General features: G+C 37.5%; 1 protein-coding gene across 2 annotated transcripts in view; it reads right to left on the bottom strand.

Annotated features, from left to right (window-relative positions):
* The window catches only part of pic (DNA damage-binding protein pic), a 37293-nt gene that overhangs the window by 3338 nt on the left and 9385 nt on the right, over positions 1 to 24570 (bottom strand). For both annotated transcript variants that reach the window (XM_089641401.1, XM_089641402.1), the window contains exons 8-20: positions 17915 to 18136; positions 16174 to 16336; positions 15931 to 16039; positions 15386 to 15567; positions 8539 to 8702; positions 8001 to 8172; positions 7593 to 7736; positions 5944 to 6269; positions 4181 to 4314; positions 3644 to 3769; positions 2898 to 3047; positions 1612 to 1742; positions 741 to 913 (exon numbers count right to left, since the gene is read on the bottom strand). In XM_089641401.1, coding sequence (XP_089497527.1) covers positions 741 to 913; positions 1612 to 1742; positions 2898 to 3047; positions 3644 to 3769; positions 4181 to 4314; positions 5944 to 6269; positions 7593 to 7736; positions 8001 to 8172; positions 8539 to 8702; positions 15386 to 15567; positions 15931 to 16039; positions 16174 to 16336; positions 17915 to 18136 — 2196 coding nt within the window. The remainder of the gene's footprint in view (positions 1 to 740; positions 914 to 1611; positions 1743 to 2897; positions 3048 to 3643; positions 3770 to 4180; positions 4315 to 5943; positions 6270 to 7592; positions 7737 to 8000; positions 8173 to 8538; positions 8703 to 15385; positions 15568 to 15930; positions 16040 to 16173; positions 16337 to 17914; positions 18137 to 24570) is intronic.

The raw sequence follows: 24570 nt of genomic DNA, 5'->3' as shown, positions 1-24570 counted from the left end.
TCATTTTGTTAATAAAATAAACTATAAACAAACAGGCAACTAGTAAATCTAAAAAAGGACATGAAATGATCCACCACTTTTTAAATATTGATTACAATTCACAATAAAACCACAAACTGCTTCGCATACAATATTACGACTGCAGGCCTTTTTAGGGCAGAAGATGTCTTCCAAATTCAATTGAAGAAAAAATAATTCATTACTATATTATATATAATATCTAAGGACGGGTTGTTTCGGAGAATTTGAACAATTCATCAAATTTCAACGTTCATTTTCCAGTTCTGTGAAAGATTTTTTCAAGTTCTGTTTTAATTTCAGTTTTGTCAAGCAACTAGCCTATAATGATATAATAACAGAACTTGAATAGGACTTTCACAGAACCCGGAAATGAACGTTGAAATTTGATGAATTGTTCAAATTCTCCGAAACAACCCGTCCTAAATCAATCAGTGCACAAGTACCGGATAGATCAAAAAAACAATTCAATAATTATTTTGTTTTGTTTTTGTGCAGAAAGCTGAAGTATGAAAAATAAAACATAACAAGAACAGTGTCGAATTGAATCACAAGTTTAAATTTAAATAGAATTGATAAACGTCGCTACGCACTCAATATCTTTGGGCATTTCGGGATAAAAAACGATGTGTGCACTGAAGTAGCCCAGGACGGCAGGATGGCGACACCTAGAGGCACTTAAATGATATAAGTAAAAGCTAGATGAAAGTAAGGGTGCTTACCGATGGCCCCGGTGACGGTGGCAAAGAGCACGGTATTGGTGACGGGGGCGGTGGTGTCTGCCGAGGAGTGCTGCATGACGAGGGAGCCGTGGCGGAACACGTTGATCATGTCGCCCACGTGGAAGGCGCCCATCTCACTCATCTGCTGGCGCTCTTCATCCGATGTGGCCGCTCTGGAGACGGAGTAAATGTGTTGAATTTAGTGGCGGTACAATTTACAATTAACAATTCCATCATCACAGTGCATTTTTAATGTTTGTGTTTACGCAAACTTTAATGGCACTGTGATTTTGGGTAGAGTTAGTTAACAATGTTGTGTTATATTATAAATATACCGAGTATTCAGATTTCTTCAAAGTCTAACTACAAAACATAAAAAGACACAAGGTTGAAATAAGTATTTTGCAAAATGCCGCCTGCATTATACAAAGATGGATGAGTTTAAAACTACATAATCTAAGCTGACTTCATTTGCTTATACAGCAAAAAAATATTTTAAAGTGTAGTGGTACGCCACTACTTGACTCGAACGTTATTCTAGAAGTTTCCAAACAAGCTTCTTGGATTTTCTTTTATTTTTTTAGTATTTGTTTCTGTAGCAACTGGAATGTTCGAGAATGTTTTATTTTCCACCTAGACAAGTGACAACGTGAACGAAATGTACAGTACCAGCAACCACAACATCGAGATCGAATTATTTTGCCTACATGACGCGCTTCGGAACATTCTCGAACCTTCCTTTCGTGAATCATTTTGTTGTATTTTCTACGTTAATTTATTGTTTTCGGATATATTATTAAAAACCGCTTCAGCCAAATTTCGTAGTTACTTATAAAAAGAATACCGAACATAACTACAAAAGAAAGCTTACCCGTCTTTTTGACAAACAAAAATATTGAAACTATTCTCAGATCCAAGGAATGTATCATCATCTAATATTTCCACAGCCGTCATCCAGTTGGGGCTATAGTCTCGGGCGATCTCTTCAAAGCTTCCCTCCATCTAAAAAACAACACGGTTCATTCATTTTTTGAAAGTTGGCACGGTTGGCAAATTGGTTACAAAATTAAATTACAGTTTGTTTTTCTTCTTCAATTCATTAAAATACATCTAATAAAGGGGCATACACAGCTTTAACACGTTGAGTCCCACGGCAATTTTCAGAATTCTGGTCTCAAAAGCCAATTTCATTTAATCATATTATATTATTAAAAACTCAAATTTTTTACAGTTAAATTTTCTGTTCATTTATTAATAAATTTTCTGTTCTGTAAGCCAGCAATGATATACTACGAATTTTAACGTATTTTAGCGAAAATGGCAAGTAAACACACTACAAGTTATCTCGTAGTCGGCGTTCTAGCAAAGAATACAATCTACGAGTTATCTTGTAGTTGGCAGTCAACGTGTTAATGTACAGCTCGGTCGATAATTTTACACAACCCGCATCCCTCATGACCCACTGGCGAAGTGATCGGATCGAGAGTACCCGCTCTTTGATTGGATACTTTTACAAGTCCAAAAAATGCCATAGAGTAGAGGAGATCGACGCGCACGCTGCTTGCCACTGTAAGTCAAAAGTGTCCATCGTACTAGTTCTTTGATTGGGTATTTTCATTTGACGTAGGTAGGTAGTAGGTAAATGATAGCTTATTTTAGGTTTCAGGTGTCTGCCCAGTTCAAGATGTTCCCAGGTTCGAGATGCCCTGTCTACAAAATTCATACATCTATGGTCGCCCGCCTGGCAGGCACCCATTACGGGAAACGAGAGCTTTTGAAAAGTAACTCATTGGTGGTTTGTGAGCGGGTTACAAAGAGCGGGTAGTTGGCAATCGACCCAGGACTACTTTAAAGCCTTTATGGATTTAACGCCCCCGTTTTTTATCCCAAGAACTCAATTTAAAACCTCACAAGAGACACTCAACTAATTGAAGTCAGTAGGACTAGGACATCCCCAATTTTGGTATAATGTGAGGCTGAAGGAAGTGGGAAGGAGCTGGTGAAGGGGAAGGTCGGAAAGTACTTGGCTATTCGGATCGGATAACAAAATACGGCTAAAGCCATTTTAAGCAGTGTATCCCATTCTGGATGGTACTTTTCGCCATGGGACGATGAATTTATATTTGAAGTTTTAGAATATCACATATGTAACTTTACCTGTTTGTATTGCAAAAGTGTCATGGATCTCATAATGTCTCCCACGAGGATGAAGTCTCCCTTCACTTTTAAGTACAAGGCCATTATATTGTTGAAATGGCTGCATTCTAACCGTAGTTCCTTTTCTGACGTCCATTCAAATAACCTAACCTAAAATTAAATAAAAAGAAACATACAATTTAAAACTTCTTACATAAACTAATGTGTAGAAAGAAATCAGATTTCAGCAGTGGAACAACAAGGTTTCTATCTGACACAGCAAAGATTTGGTTTACTTGATCGTGCAATGTCTTCCTCGGGCGTCCCCGACTTCCACCATTCACATTTGCGTCATATATTTTTCTTGCACTCCTTACTTCGTTCATTCGCGCTACATGCCTAAACCATCTCGTCAAAGTATTAATCTTTCTCATCATGCTTACACCAACCTTGCATTTTTTGCGAATATCCACGGTTCTCACACAATCATACATGGTTTTACCACACATATGCCTCAGGGATCTCATTTTTACAACATTCAGTTTACTTTCACTCTTCCTCTGCCAGTTCCATGCTCCATGTTCCATTCACTGTGTGTTGGAAGGCCTAAAAATAGGTAGTTTAATGATACAGACACTGCATCTTTAGACATGGAGATCTAGAGGAGACAGTAGGAGACCAGCAGGAGTGGAGGCATTTTCAAGAGGCAACCAGAATCCTCCATGAATTATATCATTAATAATGGTGATCAATGAAAAATCACTCACGGTACTATTAATGCTGGCAAGAAGCTTGCCATTGAATTCGACCAGGGTGTAGCAGGCCCCCTTAATCTCCTTCTCCCCTATCAGCAGCAGCCGACCCTCGGTCCAGTGGAACAATAAGATACGACCCTGGAATAGACAATAAATTATCAATGAAAGATAGGAATCAGATAATTGCACGAATAGTTTGAAGAAACCCAAATAAAAAGTTTTTACAGTCAATACGGTCAAATAACAAAAAAACATGGTGTCTTTAATTCCTATTCCATTCCATTGTTATACATATATATAAATTTGAGTAAGTTATGTGTCATAATTAATTTAATTACCGGTGTTAAACTTGCGTCACAAATCGTTAACCGTCAAATCAGTCAACGGGGATCGTTCAGAGATCAAAATGTTGGCAATTATTGTAGATTTAATTACAATGTCAAATGTGCTAAGTAAAGATAGATTTGTTCAATTAATGTACATATTTGGAAGTAATATATTGCAAGTTCTTTAAACAGTTTTAAAATACTACCAATAGTCAGTTAGTACCTGTTTGGGTTCTGCCTCGTCAGGATTAATCATGGCCGTGCCCACTGCATAGTAGTGGAAGGGGTCATCTCCCAGCTTCACCGACACCATGGACATGGCATATTCTGTTGGCATCATCTGGTGGCAATGGAGAACTGGAACCCAACAACATAACCATTTATTAAAAAATGTCAACCGTGTACAGATGTTTTTCATCTTTCTCGACTAAACAACTGGTTCCTGGGCAGTCAGGGGTTTATTCAGGTATTTTGGGGCTCCAGACCAGAGGTGGTCGCAAAATTCAACTAATGATTCTGTTAATACAACAGCGTTATCAATGGTACACTGTTATATGAATTTCACAATATTTTTCTTCATTATGCCCGACTTGCAGAAAAACTATGTTGTTTATTTAAAATGATGATGAAGCTGAATACTTCTTCAGAGAGCAGTTTAGAGTGACGTACCCCACAAGGGAAGAATGGGACACGGTTCCAGGCCCTACCAACAAACAGGAACTAATCTGGTTCACAAATGAGTCCAAGATGGAGGAGGGAACAGGGGCCGGGGTCTGTTTACAGGGTTCCAAGAGGGAACTTACCTCTAGGAACATATTGCACTGTATTTCAAGCCGAGATGGAGGCCATCTTAGCTTGTGCCCAGGAGAACATACGTATCGGGTACAGGAATGAGAACATAGGCATATGCTCTGATAGCCAGACAGCCGTAATGGCACTGGAAAGTAACCTCCACTCCAGACTCCAGACTGGTGATGGAATGCAAAACCATTCTTGAAGAACTTGCTACCATCAATAAAGTAACCCTGCTCTGGGTACCAGGACATAAAGGTATTGACGGTAATGAGCAGGCTGGTGGACTAGCAAGGAAAGGGGCGAAAGCACCACTTGCGGGATCCAAGCCGGCTGTAGGAGTAGCAGCTTGCCACACTAAAATACATATTGAAAGGTGGGTCAAATCCCGGCACTGGGAGGAATGGGAAAGGGCACCCGGAATGAGGCAATCCAAAGTACTCATAAACGGACCAGACAACTACTTAATATGGACAGAAACTCACTGAGGGAACTGGTAGGACTACTAACGGGACACTGCAATCTCAAGAGGCACATGCAGTTGTTGGGAGTGGAAAACACCTACAGATGCAGGAAATTTGAAGAGGGTGAAGAAACTCCAATTCACCTTTGGTGCCAATGTCCTGCTCTGTTAGGAACAAGGCTCAGATACCTGGGAAGACACATTGTAGAACCAGAATACATAGCCACATATCCAATGACGACACTAGTGAACTTTATTGAAGAGACCGAATTACTGTTAAAGGAATTGTGTAAAATGGGAGAAAGCACAATGGGCCTATGGCCTAAGTGATCAAGGGGACCTACAGGTAAACCGTCTTCGCTTTATATAATAAACAAATTTTGCGAACCAACTTGAAAGTGAATTATCAAAAGGATTTCACCAATTTTTTAAAATTAGGGTCTACATACTTTCTTAGTTATGATCGGTACAGAGGTGCAGGAAGTGAAATGAAGCATCCATATTGGCTTAATGAAATGAAATTCATATAATGTTGGTTGTAAACAAAATTTCCACATTACAACACATGATTTAAAAAAAAAAAACTTTTTTATTGCAAGCATTTTTATACAGTCTGTCCCACCACACGACACGTTTTGACACAATGGACGTGTCTCGATAGCCGTCGACGCATCACATACGCGTTAAGTAGATAAAGTTATCAGTGGGGCGGAGGGAATTGTTAGACATACCCTCGAAGGTGTGGTGGTCGATGATAAGTAGGTTGTGCACCTCCTGCTCCGTGCCGGGCTGCAGCGGCTTGGGGCATGGGGGCAGCAGGCCAGCGCCACCCCCGGAGGAAGATGCCGACAGGCTCGAGGCCGAGGCTCGCGGCACACTGGAGCCCCCACCCCCATCCAGTATGTCGAGCCGCATGGTGATCACACCAAATGTCTGCGTTGCCTCCTGGTAGGTTATCCTTCGAGGGGACTCGCCCAGCGGTACGGTCCTGATGTGCAGTTTCTGGATTTCGTCTATTGTGCCGATGGTTACTGTGCTGTCGGTCGCCAGCGCCAAACTAAATCAAAACATTAAATAATAAAATACATGTATCTCTTTATTTCTATAAGGATGAACCTTAACCTTCCTGTTGCTAAATTAAATTACTATCCTCCAAGTATCAGCATAAATAGTGAATTTATTGTATTGGTATTTTTGTATTGTACTAGCCTTATAATGAAAACAAGGGTGGGGTTCTCATTGGCTCCTCATGGTCATATAATTTTTGTTTTCCATCTTTTGGCATTTTGAAGTTTAAGAAAACAAAATTATTGTATTATCCTAAGACCCGCACATAATGTTGTTGAGCGCGCAATACCATACCTCCAATGCGATTTTTTAAAAATTTACAGGAGTGTGAAAAAATGCATTTTTAAGCAGGAAATGAAGGAAGACTCCTATTTTTTATTATGTATATTAATAATCATTATTAATCCTTTGCACCCAAAAGTTTTTTGGTATGTGCATACAGCCAACTCAAAGCCGTTTTTGAGAAAAATAAATCATTTGAATTGTAATTAAATTTATATATATAAAAACTTAAATTTTATTTAATTGTAGTAATATGATTCTGGTTAAATTATATTAAAAAAGTAAGCAATATATTAAAAATATTGAGATATAAGACTTTATTTTCTTGTCGCCATAGCGGCAGCACTCGAGTAATACGGCAAACCATTCAAGCCGCCCCTATGGAGGCACTCGATTGCTAAGGGTTAATGTAAATATTATTTGAATGTCCACCTTTATTTTCCAGTTTCAAAATAGTTTTTTTCACTCGTGTTATTTTTTTTTTTTTTTCCACATTGGAAGTATTACTTGCCCGGTGACGATAATTATCACAATCTAGAGAAAATGTAGAACAATACATAAATATATCGGGGGTAAAGTTTTGAAACTATGTTAAGAAAAGCAGACCTGCCAAAATGAGAGAAGATTTGGATGCAAACTAAGCCGTGTCCAAAAACAAAAGGTTACACGAACACCTTCGGAAGCATGTATACCAGAAGAACTACCATAAAAAATTAAACAACACCCTAAATATTGAGGGAATCTAGTATCTTTTATTAGCCAATCACTGTACATTTGCTGCTGAATGAGGACCCAACATTTTAACATCTGAAATTCATGACCAAGTGGTTGGTTAAGTGGAAGTGATCAAGAGTCACACCGAGGAAGAGGTGGATAGACTGCATGGAAGAGGTTTGGAGCAGGACGGGAAGGACTGAGGACTGGAGGCGAAAGGCAAGGAACAGCAGCCCTGTGATAATGCTGAATCAGCCTACCGCATAATAATGATAATATATAATTTGGTTGGTTGGAATGATTGCAGATTGATTACCTGTCAGGATAGGCTTGCGCATTGAGAGAGCACATGTGCGTGACCTCCTTGAGGTTGACGTTGGAGAACACCAGCTTGTGATTGGATGAATATATAACGGTGGGGCGGTCGGAGCAGGCAAACACGTTGGTTGTCCATAGAGACCTGGAAATTATTTACATTCAATCTTCAGAAAAAAGTAACAAAAAATTATTTTTACTAAATGAAAATTTACAAGACTACAAAAACGATACATAGAATAATTGGATAATTTTATGTTACTATCAACATTTTTTTCTTTGTATATTATATTAATATTTTGATATTTTAAAGCTATAATAGTTGTGTTCGCATATAGGTAAGCTATAAGTAGGATAGAAAAAGCAGTACATTTTATCTCTGTAAGGACAATTGGTACAACTGTCTCACCTGAAAGTCCTCAGTACGGTGGGCTGCGTGCCCAGGGTGACCTTTTTCTTCTGCGACAGTATGCCACTCTTGAGATTTAGGGTGAAGTAGAACATGGAGCCGTCTCCAAGAGCGCACAGCAGGTAGCAGCACCCCTCCAGCACGCAGATTAGCAGGGAGCGTGGGATTATCTCTGGAAGGACAAATATAATATCAGAAAATATTCACATTAAGCTCTTTCAATGTTTCTCAGAGCAGATTTTGAAAAATGCTGATGCCTTGACAGTCTAGTCTAGTCTAGTCAAGGCATCAGCATATCAAATTGATAACTAATAGCATGATCAAATTGATAACTTAACAATATCGGATCGATATACTCAACTTCCGACGATAGACTTAATATCCCGAGCGCGGTTGCGCTGTTGATACCCGAACCGATATTGACACGAAATAAATAAATATCCCCTATGGGGTTTTATCGATCGACAGTGTTACATACACTGGTTAAATAATATATACAGAACAAATCTTTCTTTCTTCTTCTGACAGCCTTTCTTACCTCCGAGCAGCTTTTCGGTGTGCGTGTGCTCCAGATGGGGCAGACTCAACACCCGCACAGAGATGTCAGTCCACAAGCCCACGCCCACCAGCGAGGCCTGACCCGTCTCCTCGTCCGGGGGGCTCAGGTCAATGCAGGCCACCTCTTCATCCATGCATACATGCCTGCAATCCAACAATATAAACAATAATTATTAATAATTGAATCATAGAGAAAACAATTATAATATTTTTGGTGATAAGTTTTGTTTTTGAATCTTTATTTAGATGTATGGAAACTTCTTCATACATCCAGTAGGAAAAATTCCAAAAAAATATTTAAATAAATAAATTTAGTTATATTGATTTAAAAATACAGTTAAATTGGTTTAAGAGTAACTAAAATAATCTTGATAGGTGAAGGTACTCACACAAATCATAATATTTTTTCACATTCATATATAGCACATATCATACGAAAAGTGCCAAGACTTGTGGCTTCCTTTAGATGTGATAAACCTCACAAGAGCGCCCCTGTCTATACAGCGTGTGGGCAGGGGAGCTATGTCGCCATCTGGTTGGACAGCGTTGTGACGGGGATTAAAGTAGGGGCTGTAGAAAGGGATTTATTATTTTTGTAAGTATTGTCGCGACAGAAGACCGTATCGCATCGCTATGTCGTGTAACTCATGTAATATAATTATAAACGAGTGTCTTACGTTCATTCAAAACAAGGCAGACACTCTGGATGAGATTGCAATTACACAATTATGCATCTCTACTTACTCCGAAGAGGAAATAAAGGAGGCGAAAACTATCCTGTTTGAAAAGCTTCCGGATAAACGTACTTTGCGGAAAGGAGATGGCAGAATCAGCCGAGACCTCCAGGACATCCTGAGAGCATTGAAGGAAACCGATCCTGATAAACTACCAGTGTTCGCTGCTAAACAATTGCATAAATTGCCTCCCATCAACTTCGACAGCATAGATGTGTCCAAACTCCTTAAGGAACTCAATGCACTGAAAACGGAAATAACGCATATAAAAACCGAACTAAAAGATTCATCGACCACAAAAAATGAAGACATAAAACAAGAACTGGCACTAATAAGAGAACAAATTGCAAATATTCAGGTACCAAACAAACAAAGTGACTTAACTGGGAATTCGGAAGTAATTATTAACCACTCAATTGTGGGTAAGTCACGATTTTCAGATAGTAAACAAATACCGACGGGCGGCGCATCCTGCTTATCGACTGGTTCTAGTAATACAGTGTCAACCACACACACAAAGACAATGAACGAACACACTCCAAATAGTCCAGTGCAGCCGGGAATGAACTTCGCACACGCTTTAAAACAAAATAATAAACAGGTATCGCGTGACCGCGGTCCGCGGCCTCGGCCTCCTGCGGAAGATGAGAAAGGATTTACATTAGTAACTAGAAAACCCAAACGCAACTTGAGAGGAAAAGCAACCTCTACGACACTGAAGTCGGCAGATTTAATTACGTCAATTTATATTTCACGGTTTACATTGGAAACTACAGAGGACGACGTAAAGACCTACCTTACAGATAATGGTCTCGAAAATACTAAGATCGAAAAAATTAAGCCTTACCGTCCCACGCCATTTAACACCTTTAAACTTTCTGTAAAAGCAACTGAAGGGCCGAAATACCTGGTGGAAGAACTATGGCCGGAAGGAATTGTATTCCGTAAATATATAGAATCGCGTACATCAACCAAAAATCAAAATGACAACCGATAAATTAAGAATTATTTCGATTAACTGCAGATCGGTCCGTAGCTCCGAAAAATTTATTCACGATCTCTGCGAATCATATGACATTATACTAGTCCAAGAAACGTGGCTACTCCCAACCGAGATTGAATTTTTATCTAATATTCACCCGCATTTCAATAGCTTGGGCACCTCTGCCGTCAATATAGCTAACGGTCCCCTACTAGGTCGGCCGTACGGCGGAGTGGGAATAATTTACAAGCAAAACTTAAGGGTTACCACAATCCCGATGGACAATTGTCGTATGGCCGGAATCGAGGTGAGTCTAAATACTGAAAATTTAACCATCTTCACAATCTATATGCCGACTTGCTTAACTGACAACTTTGTGGAGTTTACCAACTGCCTGGCCTCCTTACAAACGATCATTGATGAAAAAGATTATATCAATTCAATTATTATCGGAGACTTCAACGCTAATCCCGACTCACTCTTTGGAATAGAGCTAAAATCTTTTTGTCAAGAATTCGAATACATTTGTGCCGACACCGAAATTTTACCTGAGAATTCTTACACATACGTCAGTGACGCGCATAGTACTACCAGGTGGTTAGACCACTGTCTAGTTACAAAAAATATTTACAAACAAATTATCGATATGAAAATACATTACAATGTTGATTGGACTGACCACCGACCCCTCGAAATAACTTTAAATACGAATGGAATAGTAACATCGGAAGTATTTTCATCTATATTAAGGGATCCAGCATTATGGAATCCGAAAAATATACGTGATATCGGAATTTACAACTCATGTTCGCAAACTTATCTAGCTAAAATCAACCCAAAAAATACATCTCTTGAGGACGGTGGCAACCCTGAACGTGCCAAAATAAAACACCTCTACGGATGTATAGTACAAGCATTACGAGACAGTGCCACTAGTATATTTAGAAATACTACTACACCAAAATATAAGCAAGTTTGTGGATGGAATGAATTTGTCGCAGACAAATACGAAAAATCAAGACAAGCGATGCTCACCTGGATTGATAATGGGAGACCGCACAATGGTCCCATCGCCGAGGATAGAATGACAAAGCGTGCCGCCTTCAAAACAGCTCTAAAACAATGCCAAAAGAATTCGACACAACTCCAGATGGATAAAATAGCAGCGGACTTAGATAATCGGGACTTCAAATCATTTTGGAACAAGTCTAATAAAATGTTGAACATGCGTTCCAAAGTTTCGTGCAACATAAACGGAGAAACAAATCCTGAAGTAATTGCCAATATTTTCAAAAAACATTTCGCGACTACTACGCCGACCATCTCCTCAAACGAAACGCATTTGAACGCCTATGATGATATTGACCCCATAGTCATTGCAAACATGGTGAAAACCGCCATTAAAAACATGAAATCCGGAACATCAGCAGGACATGACGGCTTAAGTATCGAACACGTCAAACATGCAGGGGTAGCGATTCTGAAACTACTGGCAACATTGTTTACCGATATCATAAAGAGTGGTTATCTACCCAAAGACATGACAAAGACAATCATAATACCGATAGTAAAATCTAAACTGACAGACATAACTTTACAGGAAAATTACAGACCGATATCCATCGCCACAGCGACCGCCAGAATATTTGAACGAGTTCTCTTAGACCAAGTCGGACCCCAATTGAAAACGAAAGACAATCAGATGGGTTTCAAAACAGAATGCTCCACGGACTCAGCCATATTCTGCGTAAAACGGACGCTGGAATACTACAGGAAAAGAAAAACAACAACTTACGCATGCTTTTTGGATCTTAGTAAGGCATTCGACAGAGTTTCCCACCCCCTACTATGGAAAAAACTAAAGGAAAGAGGGATACCATGGAAAGTGGTAAAAATTCTCGAATCATGGCATCGCCAACAGGAAAACCTTGTAAAGTGGAAAGATGGATTCTCAGAACCCTATTTCTTGAAAAGCGGGGTCAGACAGGGTGGATGTATGTCCCCAGTACTGTTCAACTTATACATGGACGAATTAACCCACAGGTTAAACAATGCTGGAGTGGGCTGTCACATCGGAGGTCTATGTGTTAACAATATGAGCTACGCAGATGATATGGTTCTGATGGCACCGTCAATACGGGGATTAAGAATTCTCCTGAAAATCTGTGAGGAATTTGCTCACGAAACCAACATGATCTATAATGCGAAAAAAACAGCACTGTTGGTCATAAAACACGGGGAAGGCCCAAAAAACATTCCCCCAGTCTTTTTGAATGGTGAGATTCTGAAAACAGTAGAAACCACAAAATATCTAGGACATATCATCAACAACAAGTTAACGGATGATGAAGATATTGACAGGCAGAGGCGTGTACTGAGTATAAAATGTAACATGCTCAGTAGAAGATTCCGGCTCTGTAGTCCACGAGTGAAAAGGACGCTCTTCTTAGCCTTTTGCACCACCCTGTACACATGCGAGCTCTGGGCTAATTTCAAGAAAAGAACAATGGAAAGGCTTCGGGTTCAATATAATAACGCTTACCGATTGATGTTCGGACTCCCCAGGCACTGCAGTGCCTCCTCGATGTTAACAGAAGGGCGAGTTCCAGGATTTACAGCTCTGTTAAGAACCAGGATTGCAGGACTGAGGGAAAGGATAAACCATTCCAGAAACACTATTATCATAGAATCGCGTCTGACTTCAGGATCGAGCATTGAAGACCATTGGAGAAAGATACTTGCTCCCACAATCTTAGATCCGTTGGATTCCCGTGCTTCTCTGCTTTAACTTAATTTCATTTTTAATTTTTTAATCTCTTTTTATTTATTTTATTTATGTTACTCTATGTAAATATTATTTGTACTTATCTCATCTATGGGATGTGTGGGATTGCACTAACCTCCCCACATCCTGGAATAAAGAATTTATTATTATTATTATTATTATTAATGTGGGTCTTGAAGAGGCCCGGATTATATAAAGGAGGAAAACCAGATGCCGTTAGCTCGTTCCACATACGAGCCGTCTTACACAAAAACAAGTCGAAGAAGCGGCCCGTTCTCATGAAGCCAACGTCAACTGTAAAAGGGTGCTCCGCTCGTGTATGTCGAGTTTCATGCGCATGCACCGGTGCACCAGGAATCTCAGTGCTGCTAGCTCCTTAGAGTTTTTCGTAGGTTTCTTTATAAAACACGCTGTTTTGTGTGCACATAACTTTAGTTTTGGGAAGTCTAAAATCTCGGCAACCACTCATAGGATAATTGTGAACATTTTCATGATACACAATATTAGTTTGCAGATAATTACGGAGCATGTTATTTTTGAGCTTATACGAGGGTGGTCTGAAAAGTTTCCGACATCAACGCAAAGATGGCGGTACTCGTCAATAAAAGCTAGTGAATGTAGTTGTGCATCTTTTGACAGTTACTCACCAAAGTTTCGGCCATTTTGGACGCGCAGTTTTTAGTTGACAGTCGTTTGAGTGAGTCGGTGTGTGTTTTTGTGAAAATGGATAAAATTGAGTACCGAGCAGTTATTAGATTTTTGTGTTTGAAAGGCAATACGCCTACGCAAATCAAAGATGAGTTGGACTCTAAGTATGGGGACTCTGCACCATCATTTACCACAGTGAAATTTTGGGCAGCTGAATTTAAACGTGGCCGTAAGAGCTCGGGAGACGATGAACATTTGGGACGTCCAAAAACTGCAACTACTGACGATAACATAGCTAAACTTCACCAAATAGTGTTAGACGACCGCCGAATTAAAGTGAGAGAGATAGCAGAGGTTATGAAAATGTCCAAAGAACGTGTCTGTCACATATTAAATCAAGATTTAGACATGAGAAAGCTGTCTGGCGTTGGGTGCCGCGTTTGCTCACGTTAGACCAAAAACGTGTTCGGATTAACAATTCCAACGCTCCGTTGGCACAGTTTAGGCGCAATAAATCCGATTTTTGGCGTCAATTAATTACTGTAGATGAAACTTGGATACACCATTAAATGTGGAAACAAAGATATAGTCAAAACAGTGGACTGCAAAGGGGGAACCGGCTCCAAAAAAAGGAAAAACTGTTTTCTCGGCTGGGAAAGTGATGGCGACTGTTTTTTGGGATAGTCATGGAGTTATCTTAATTGATTATCTTCAAAAAGGAAAAACTATTAAAGGAGCATACTACCCATCATTACTTGACAAGCTGAAGGCCGAAATTGCAGAAAAACGGCCACATCTGCAGAAAAAGAAAATCCTGTTTCACCAAGACAACTCGCTGTCTCACACCTCAGCGGTTGCCATGGCAAAAATCTACAAATTACGGTTTGAACTGCTTGACCATCCGCCAGAGAAAAACGCCAAGTACTATTTGGACGGGTTAGAGAGATGGAAGCATCGCTGGGAGAAGTGTGTAGAGTTACAAGGAGACTTGAAAGGACTAAAAACTAGGAGATGTAGAAAAATAAATAAAAAACTTAAGAAAAAAATTCTTGTTTCATTGTTAGGTCGGAAACTTTTCAGACCACACTCGTACATATCATTGTTAAGATATCATATATTATATGTTGTTTAGTTGTCATCATATTCAGGGATCATCATAAAGTGATGCCTGAAGTTAACAATGTTGACACAAACAGGGAAACTGGAGTGATCCAGGGATTTATATCTGATACTCAATACTCCCAACTTGGAGCCAGTAAAATGACAGCATCTCTAATGTGGGGTATTTTTTGAGGCTGACGGAAGTGAAGAGATGACTATTGGGATCTTCTCACTAAATACACTTAACTCTTTAAACGCGTGACGTTTCGATGCTAGGTGCCCCCGTATGCGGCACTACGTCATTGATACATGTTAGCAAGACAACAGTCGTGACGTCCACATTCGCGACACAGCTGCACACAACCCAACTGCTGCGACGTCCAATAACAGGTTAAAGCCATACTAACAGTATTTACCACTCCGAAAGCACTGTTAGTATTGGTTGGTAACCAGATAATACAAGACAGTGAGAAAACAGAATAGTTTAGGTTAGATTTGTTATTTATTGTTTATCTTCACTTTTCATCATGTTCTATTTTTTCATGGAACTGTATTGGTTATAATATGAAGTGGTTACTTTTTTTCTATGAGTTCCCCGTCACCGATCTCGATGTAGTAGAGATGGGGCCCTGCCGCGCACACAACCTGGTGTGAGTTGCACGCCACCACGGCCAACGAGCGTTCCGCACTCCACTCGCCGCGCGCCACCCACGCCCCTTCCGCCCCCCGACGAACCAGCCGCACGCCTACATCTGTCACCTGAGAATTACATCATAATATAGACAGATGACAAAACACGTGGACAAATCTTCAATCAGTTCTAACTGTGACAACAACAAAAAAACAAGAGACAATAAGTTCGAGTCTAGTGAAGTCAATTTACAACAAGAGATTCAAGAAATTTTGCCACCACAGTGGATGTTATATAGTCGACACATTCGCACAAGAGGTTGAGCGAAGGTTGAGTTGGTTCTTTGTAAAAGGAATATGGAAAGTTTCAGGTTTTTTAGTAGATGGTGATTGATATTGATTTTGATAATGGCCAAGAGGGAAGATTCTACATGGATATTTATAATACTTTAAAGATACTTTACCGAAAATAAATAAATATTGTGTTGTTACCTGGATCAATTGATTGTGGCAGACATTTCCAGTGTAGAAAGTTTGGTGATCTGACAAGAATCCACCAATGTCCGTCTCCTCGACTTCTTCTCCATTTAAAGTAAGAACCCTAGAGAAGAGAAAAGAAGAAATACAATCATTATTTTGGGACCATATAAAAGAGCAATAATCAGAAAAGTATGCAATATGAATGTAACTCATTTCATCTGTGTGTATTTGGCTGCTGAACCAACAGCAGCTTACCTTGTCTGTCCAACAAAAGCTAGAACCAGCGTATCGTGATAGGTAGACCCTTCTGCTAGGGTCAGGGCCCACATCCCTTTAATTCCTGGAAGGTCAATGGAGGCGTGTTCTTGAATGCCGATACCATTTCTGATGATACGAAGGGATCCCTGTTTGAATGCTCCTACAAACAATAAATAAAATGTTAAATTTTGTTTAGTAGGTAGTACATAGTGTTGTTAAATAATAGTTAATTTTTAGGTTATTATGCCTTGTTACACTTCCCCCTATAGCCAGCACAAACAAAATGTTCAGGAAGGTCAAAAGACGCAGGCCGCCACATATTCAATCATGCCTACATTAACCTTTTTATTATTATTTAACTTAACCATTACGCATTTACCCTAATTTTACAAGAATTGATTCCATTCAATTTGTAAGTAGGTACTTAAATACCTACCAACTAATTATTATATACCATATTATTTAAGTAATATTTTTTGAAATTCAAATTCAGGAATTATACAATTTGTCCAAAGAAATATCACATTCTCAAAGACAATCTTTTTTTTTTAAACGTTCTTCAGGTAGGTAGGTACCATAACGTTCAGTGATGTGCTTTACTTCCAAAAATGTTCAGTGATGTGCTTTACAAGGGCACACAAGACCATATATTTTAATTACAAAATGAAAGATACGTCACTGAAGCACATGGTGACTTGCAAGGACTTGGGAATTGTGTACGACATTCGCTTAACATTTCACGCTCATATTGAAAAGATCTGTAAATCAGCCACTAAGATGTTGGGTTTTGTCATACACAATTCGAAAGACTTGACCAACCTTGCAGTAATAAGGCTGCTTTACTTTAGCTTAGTGCGTAGCATTCTCGAGAATGGATCTCAGGTATGGGGGCCAGAGGACACTGTCTATGTACTAATGGTCGAGAAGATACAAAAAAAGTTTTTACGATACCTCTACATGAGAGAGTTTGGTTATTACCCATGGCTGTTTCCAACAGCATTTATCTCGGGAATGCTGGGTATATGCAGCCTTAGTTCCAGAAGGGATGTTGCATTACTCCTGATGGCGTATAAGCTACTAAACGGTTTAGTATCAATACCAGACATTCTGGCTAAAATAGGATTTTATGTCCCGGATAATTTCGCGCGAGGCCGCCAACACAGGCTTTTGATTCTTCCTAGGTGCAGAACTAACTTACCAATGGTGATGCCCTTGGGAAGAATCACTAGGTTAATTAACTGCCTCGCAGGAAATGTGGATATTTTCCACATGTCCTACAACGTATTTAAACGTGAAATATTATTACTCAATACTTAAAATTGTAAATCTAAATTTGAAACTTTTTTCTTTGTCCCACTTGTAAATGTACCTATTTGTTATTCACTTTTTTGTAAATGTTAATTATCGATATTGCAATGTTCTGGTTCATACTGTTTTTGCAAATAAACAATAAATAAATACTGAAAAATGCAAATAAAAAAGCTATAAATAAATAATTGAGGTAAAAAAGCACCAAGTCAAGAGAAATTTTCCAATTTTGGTTATGTAGTCAATTTTGCGCATTACTTATTTTAAAATTGGTCAGCCGAGTGTCCATCATCAGGGCTTAGGAGTCGAAAAATGTAAATTAGCAACAATAGGTTTCTTTCAAACTCATATAGATCACACTTCTAGGAATTTTCTGTTGGTTGATCTTAATGAACAAGCTTGAGAACCAACGGAACATATAAAGCCTTACCGGAGCACGTGATCAGCTGGCCCTGGCCCTGCCTCTCAAGGTCCACGATGCACATGTCCACGATGGGCGCCAGGTTGGTGAAGGACTCCATGACTTGCACATACTGCCCCCCCTCCCCCTTAGCCAAGGAAAGGCGCACCAGGGCAGAGTCCCCCACACGTGACCCCACAAACACCACCCCGTTGTCCAGGTAGGTCATGCATTCCGGAATGGGGATTTCACCTGGAATTATATCAAGTTTTATTTACATTCAAAATTTTAAAAACCTATGCAGGTTAAATAAAATCAATCGGTGTACCCACCTACCAACAAATTAAGGCGATTTAACCAGCGGACGAGAATTCAAATTTCGTTAGAAGACGATCTCGCGATCGGACGTTTTTTTAGACCGAGACAGAAATACCGAATTCATTCCGCTGCGAGCCGTCCACTCGCGCGGCAGTGAAAACTACAGCATGGTTCCGATGAAATAACAATTATTGTTGTTTAATTCTTGGTTGTAGCTTTCTTCCTTATAAGTAGTTACATACATATTTGTAAATTATACGTCGGAGTGCGTAAACATAAATAAATACAAATGCAGTTTGTTGACATGGTAGATATAAAATATGTAGGTATATAAATATACATTTAAAAAAATTTCAAATATTTGTTTAATTTGTTTTTTTTTTAAATATTTTACACGAGTTTTCCAAAGGTGAGTAAAAATCTTTTGTTTTACTTATTTATTCGTTTGTCCGAAAGGTATTACCGGTAAGTTTTATTTCTAATACTTATCTTCAAAGTATTACTTGATTTGATATGTATGACATTGAAAAGAGGGTTTATTCCTTACAACTGAAGTAGTTTATATATTAAAACTAGGTTTTATTTCCAACTATTTTCTACGGTACCTACCTACATATGTAGTTATGCGATTGCATAATATTGTATCGCTTTCATGTATTTGTTTTCATGATTAACGGAGCGACCTAACTCGTCTAATTTTCGAAATGTTATTAAATTCATGAGTAAAAATCATAGGTTTGTATGTCAAAAATAACCTTCTTTTTTTTTCCTAAAACAAGAAGCTCAATTCACAATATGACATTATGAAACTGACAAAAAGTAACACAAAAAACATTAAATATGTTGAATTATACCAATGTAATAGTGAATTGGACAATAAAATAGAAATTATGAACAAAAAAATGATTTGAATCGCACATCATGAATCGAAATTCATTTGGTTCGTGTCACTTTTTGACTACCAATCACAAACAGTTTCACGTACTTTGGCATAAGTTTTAACATTTATACATGAAAAAACGATAACAGACATAAACTCCTGTCCATAGTTGATTCTTTTCCCTGGAAATTAAACAACACAAAATTATCGCCAAATGTTATAAAAATATGTGCTTATTCTGACTGATTCTTTCGAACGACCCTGTAGCATATAAGTACGAACAATGTACACGGATAATTAAATATCACTAACCTTTGTTTTTTCTGAAAATATATCTCCCACGTACGTTTTTGATGTCGTAATTTGTGCTATCTAATAAAACTTTTTTTCGAGGGTATTTTCCTCCTCATTTTTAAGCGAGGAATTTCTTTAAAATGTTATCAAGTAGACTGGCGTGGAACAGACGTCCGCTCGCCGCCCTGTCGCAGCGGGGAATGATAAAATTTCGGCTTGCGCCGGGGCAAGACACAAACAACAAACGCGAATCGAAATTAATTACTATTATATACTTTAAGAATATATTTTTTGGTCATAAATTATTTCTAATGTTTCAATTATGTCTTGGTAAATTATTTTTCTAAAAAAATCTGAACTATACCAATTTGTAAGACCATAAATAAATAGTCCAATTGAGGGATTTTCGTCACAAAACGCGTGCTCGGATTTATTTATTAGTAATTTTATTTGAAATAAAAACAAAATTCTTATACATACATATGATAGATAATTTATTGATTGTTTATACATTATTATTCAATGATTTGAAATATTTTGCTGTATAATACAACTTCACCTTTGAAAATGCAACAAATCTGCGCATCGTCCAACGGTAACACTTTATTATGATATGAAAATAATATTATTTTTCAAAATTTTACATCTTACTTTACAAGATAAAATAACGATCTTTCGAAATCAATTTGTGTTTTTTTCTAGAAAAGTGTCCATAGGTCTAAAAGTGGCCTCAAAAATGCCAAATTTCAGGTCAAGTCTACCTATTTCGCCTTAAGATAAGTTTTTTTAACACATTTTAATATAAAAAAAAGTAGATAAATAATTTAAAAAAAATGAAAACTTGAAATAAATACTTGTTTTCATAAAAAAATATTAGTTTAATTTTAAAAGTTTTAAATTTTTACTGCGATTTTACAGCACTTATACTATTTGAGCCAAGCGAAACCAGTTTGACGAATAAATTTAAATGAAGTAGTGATTAAAAACAAAGGTTTTATATAATTTAATAATATGTCAAATCACAAAGTGTTTGCTTTCTTCGGAAAAAAATTTATTAAAACATTAAATGTAGATAGGCGGGGAATGAGCACTCAATATGTACTAAATTCTAAACTACATAACCTGCCTCACTAGGCTAGCGGCTAGCCTGTATTGAAGCAGTCATTTTAATAGTTAATTTAACTACTTGTGAGTATACCTACACTTATATTTTAATATAAACACTCATATTTTTATCAGTAGTTTCAAATTTGGGTGAGGGCCCGTTCCCACTTCCGTTTTCAAATCGGAGGCGGGTCCAGTTTTAAAAACGGATGCTCTACGGCCCTGTTCACACCTCTGTTTTAAAAACGGATCCGTTTTAAAATCGGATCATACTCTACGAAAACAAATAATTGTCAGTTCAGCCAAAACATTTTATTTGCTCATTTTTCAGCAGACGATCGCGCGCAATGGACGATGATGAAGCTCTTGTTGTCATGTGGTACTTATTAAAAAGAAGGAAAAAAATTTAAAGGAAATTTCTGGTGAAAGATTTTCTATAGGAACTTTCCAAGTGTTAATTGGTCAATTGAGAAGTGATTAACTAAAGTTCTTTAATTATTTTAGAACGTCTATCACTTCCTTTAACCATCTACTGGAACAAATTTCAGAGAGCTTAACGCATCAAAATACAAAATTGAGAGAGTGCATTTATCCTGCAGAAAGGCTATCGATATTTTTAAGGTAAGAAAACAATTACAACTCAAATATTTTTTATTATGTGTTTATTAAACTAAAAACTGATCACCAAACACTCTTAAGTGCATGGTGCAGCTCATTTAAGCTTTAAAATAAAGAAAAATAAGTAAAATTTAAAAAATAAAAAATAAATTTTGAAACATGTTGATAATTTTGATACATGTTGATAATTTTGATATAAAAAGTTGTGTACACCAAGCGTTTTGTTTTTATATAATTAAAAACAAAATATTGTAGTTTGTTGGCTACTGGGTCTTCCAGTGGCGGTCCGTGAGTTTTTCGGGCGGGGAGGGGTCGGGGTGTGGCGGGGACTCGGCCGGAACGACTAGGCGACAAGTGTGAACAGCTCCATACAAAACTATGAAAATGGACGAGCTGCACTGGCGACAAAAAATGTCGGATCCGTTTTCAAATCGTGTCGGACAAGTGTGAACAGCTCCATACATCCACTACAGCCGCTAGGGCATCCGTTTTTAAAACGGGACCCGCCTCCGTTTTTAAAATGGAAGTGGGAACAGGCCCTTAGGCCACCGGTAAAGGCCCTATTATTACTTTTTATCCAAATTATAATGTTCTTTTTGAAATTTGTTTGAGTATCACACTGTTCTCTTGAAGAATATTGTACAATCTTGTTGCAATGTACCTAAAATGTCTTTGTCTGAAAGTAGTATGCATTACAGGAATTCGGAGTAAATCTTTGTTATTATTTCGAGTACAGCGAGTATTTATAATATATCAAACTGTGATAACGAACTTTGAATATACGCATATTCTCTATGTACATATCTACACAGTCAAATCAATCAGTGTACCTACCTACCAACAGATTGAAAAGAGTTCAAATAACTTTAAGTCCACTTTCCCATATTAACACATTCTGACTTACGGCAGTTTAGAAGAGGGAGTGAGAAGAGTGTCTACTTAAATGTTTCATAAAAATTAGAAGAAAGGTTTCTGGTTGGAAAAAAAATCAGTTCAAGCACTGCCGCCGTGAGTAAAACCTTCAGTAAAGTCTTCAATGCATAAGAACTTGACACATATTTCAATTCCTGGGGTGCTACGAGTCGCCTAGGACAGTAGGATAGCAACATCAATACGTTTTTACGTGTTGTCGCTTTCATCACCTGGAATCACATTATTGTGAGGCAAAAGCTCAAGTTTTTACGTGTTGTCGCTTTCATCACCTGGAATCACATTATTGTGAGGCAAAAGCTCAAATTGAAGCCATTTTATGCCAAATTCTAAAACTCATTTTTTCTAAAATAACTTTAATCCTGAAAATAGCATCAAGCGGAATGGCTGTGCTACCTTTTTCATGTAAAAATACCTAACAAAACTGAATAATTTAAAAAAAATAGATTACGATAATACTAATAAATCATGAAACAGAACAAGACACAGAAAATAAAGATAATGGTATCAAGAATCGATCCCAGGATCTCTGTCTTACCGGGATGTCTTTAACCACTTGACCATTATGATCTAATTATTATTATTATTTTTTTTTTTTTTTTTAAAAGAAAGACAAACATTCCCGGGTCACGAATAACCCAACAATGTTTGAAAATCTCCTACTACCACCACAGAAAGCCGAAAATGTTGCTTGTGTTGTGATGGAGGACTTAGCCAGCCGAGGAATCGAACACGCGACGCTCGGGTGAGACCCAAGCGCTGTGCCCACTCAACCACTGACCGGTCGAATACGTCATTTTGTCATTCTCATATTTCAAATTAAGAATTAACAATATTATTTTGCAAGTAATTTTTTCCATATTTTTGGCAGCTATTTTTTTGAACAATTAGAAATTTTAAAGAATTGGTTTGTAACCTAGATAGTGTCTCAGATAAACATATCCGATTTTATTTATATGGGATACCCTATTAACTTGTTCTAAAAGTATAAATGAATATTCAATATTTTATTAGAATATCATTGTAGAAGAAGATAATACTAATAAATCTAAACATGAAACCGAACAAGAAAGAGAAAAATAAAAAGATAACGGTCTTAATTGGGATTCGAACCTTGGATTTTTTAATTATATTTGCGTTTCCAATTATAGAATACAGGCCATTAAAATTTTAGAGAGGTAATAGTAATTTTTTATTTTAATAATCTTACCCAACCCAAGTTTTAATATAATGAAATATAAAAATCGGAAAAACTGCGTTTTTTTTGGTCGAAATATTAATTTAAATAGGCTGTTAAAAGTGTTTTTTTTTTTTTTTCAAAGTATTAAATGTTAAAAAGTCAAGGTAAACCACAAAGGCGGTGCCTGTGTGTGGGTAATATATAAAAAATAATAACCAGCCTTTGCTAGACTATCAACACTCTTTAAGAGATGAATGATTTATTGAAAAAGTATTGAAGGTACTATAAATTTTGAATAAAAATGTTTGTTGAGATAAACCATCATTGTTGTGCAATTTTTTGTATATCTGTTTTTTTTATTTTTATTTACATCTATTTGAATTTCACTTTCGTTTTCGTGAATGAATGCAAATATTGGAAGCGGAAATTAACCCACTTTCAGACATCCAATCGAGCTGAAACTCGGCATATAGACTCGTTGTTAATGACAATGCATTCTATCAACTTCTGGTAGCAATCAAGTACACACAATCGTATGACATTACAGCAGCTAATATGCAAAATAAATGTCAGTCCTACCCGATCGGCATTTGGCGAGGTTGGAGTTGTCGACTCCAGTTCCTTGGTAGAGATGTTCAATTGTCAGTCAAACATTGTTTTTTTTTTTAAAAGACATTTAAAAATAGATGTATTGCATTGATGTATTATATTTATATGAGACTTGAAACGAAAAAATATGTTTCTTTTTTTTACCTCCAACTCTCCCAACACTCTAACTAAAACTATCGGATCCGTTCTACGCGCACCGCTTATCGCGTTCTAATAGTGGAACAAGTTTCAACGAGATATTAGTATACAATAGCGCCTATAATTTGTAGCTCTATTATGTATTGTAGTAAACAAAAATGTTTATAAGTTGATTTGTTTATTAGGTAACCTATATTTTTCACTTAAAAACTTTAAAAACCCTTTTTTGGAATCTTTCTTCATGGAAATTTGTCTTATATCTTTATATTAAATGCATATTTCCCCCAGTCCTCCTGTGTGGAGTTAATGTAAAAACAAAAAATATTTCAAAGTTCCATTGCTTATGACGGAAATGACATTGTGAACTGGAGATAGATGTGTGAAATTTTAGACAGGAACGACTGTGAAAATTTCATTACACGAAAACCCCACAGTTGGAGAGACAATCAAAACAGATTTTCTCCTTTATCTATTTGGATATGGCGGTTTCTTCCGGTTTCAAAGACATCATCCACATTAGTATAACACGATTAAGGAAAACATTAATAAATAACATAATTTATAATAAACTACATAATATTAAATTTGTATCTTATAGAACAAGCAGGATATTAT

Source organism: Hesperophylax consimilis, chromosome 16 (assembly GCF_061612785.1).
Source record: "Hesperophylax consimilis isolate HC1 chromosome 16, BYU_Hcon_1.0, whole genome shotgun sequence".
NCBI lineage: Eukaryota > Metazoa > Arthropoda > Insecta > Trichoptera > Limnephilidae > Hesperophylax > Hesperophylax consimilis.
This window is presented reverse-complemented; position numbering and strand designations above follow the sequence as displayed.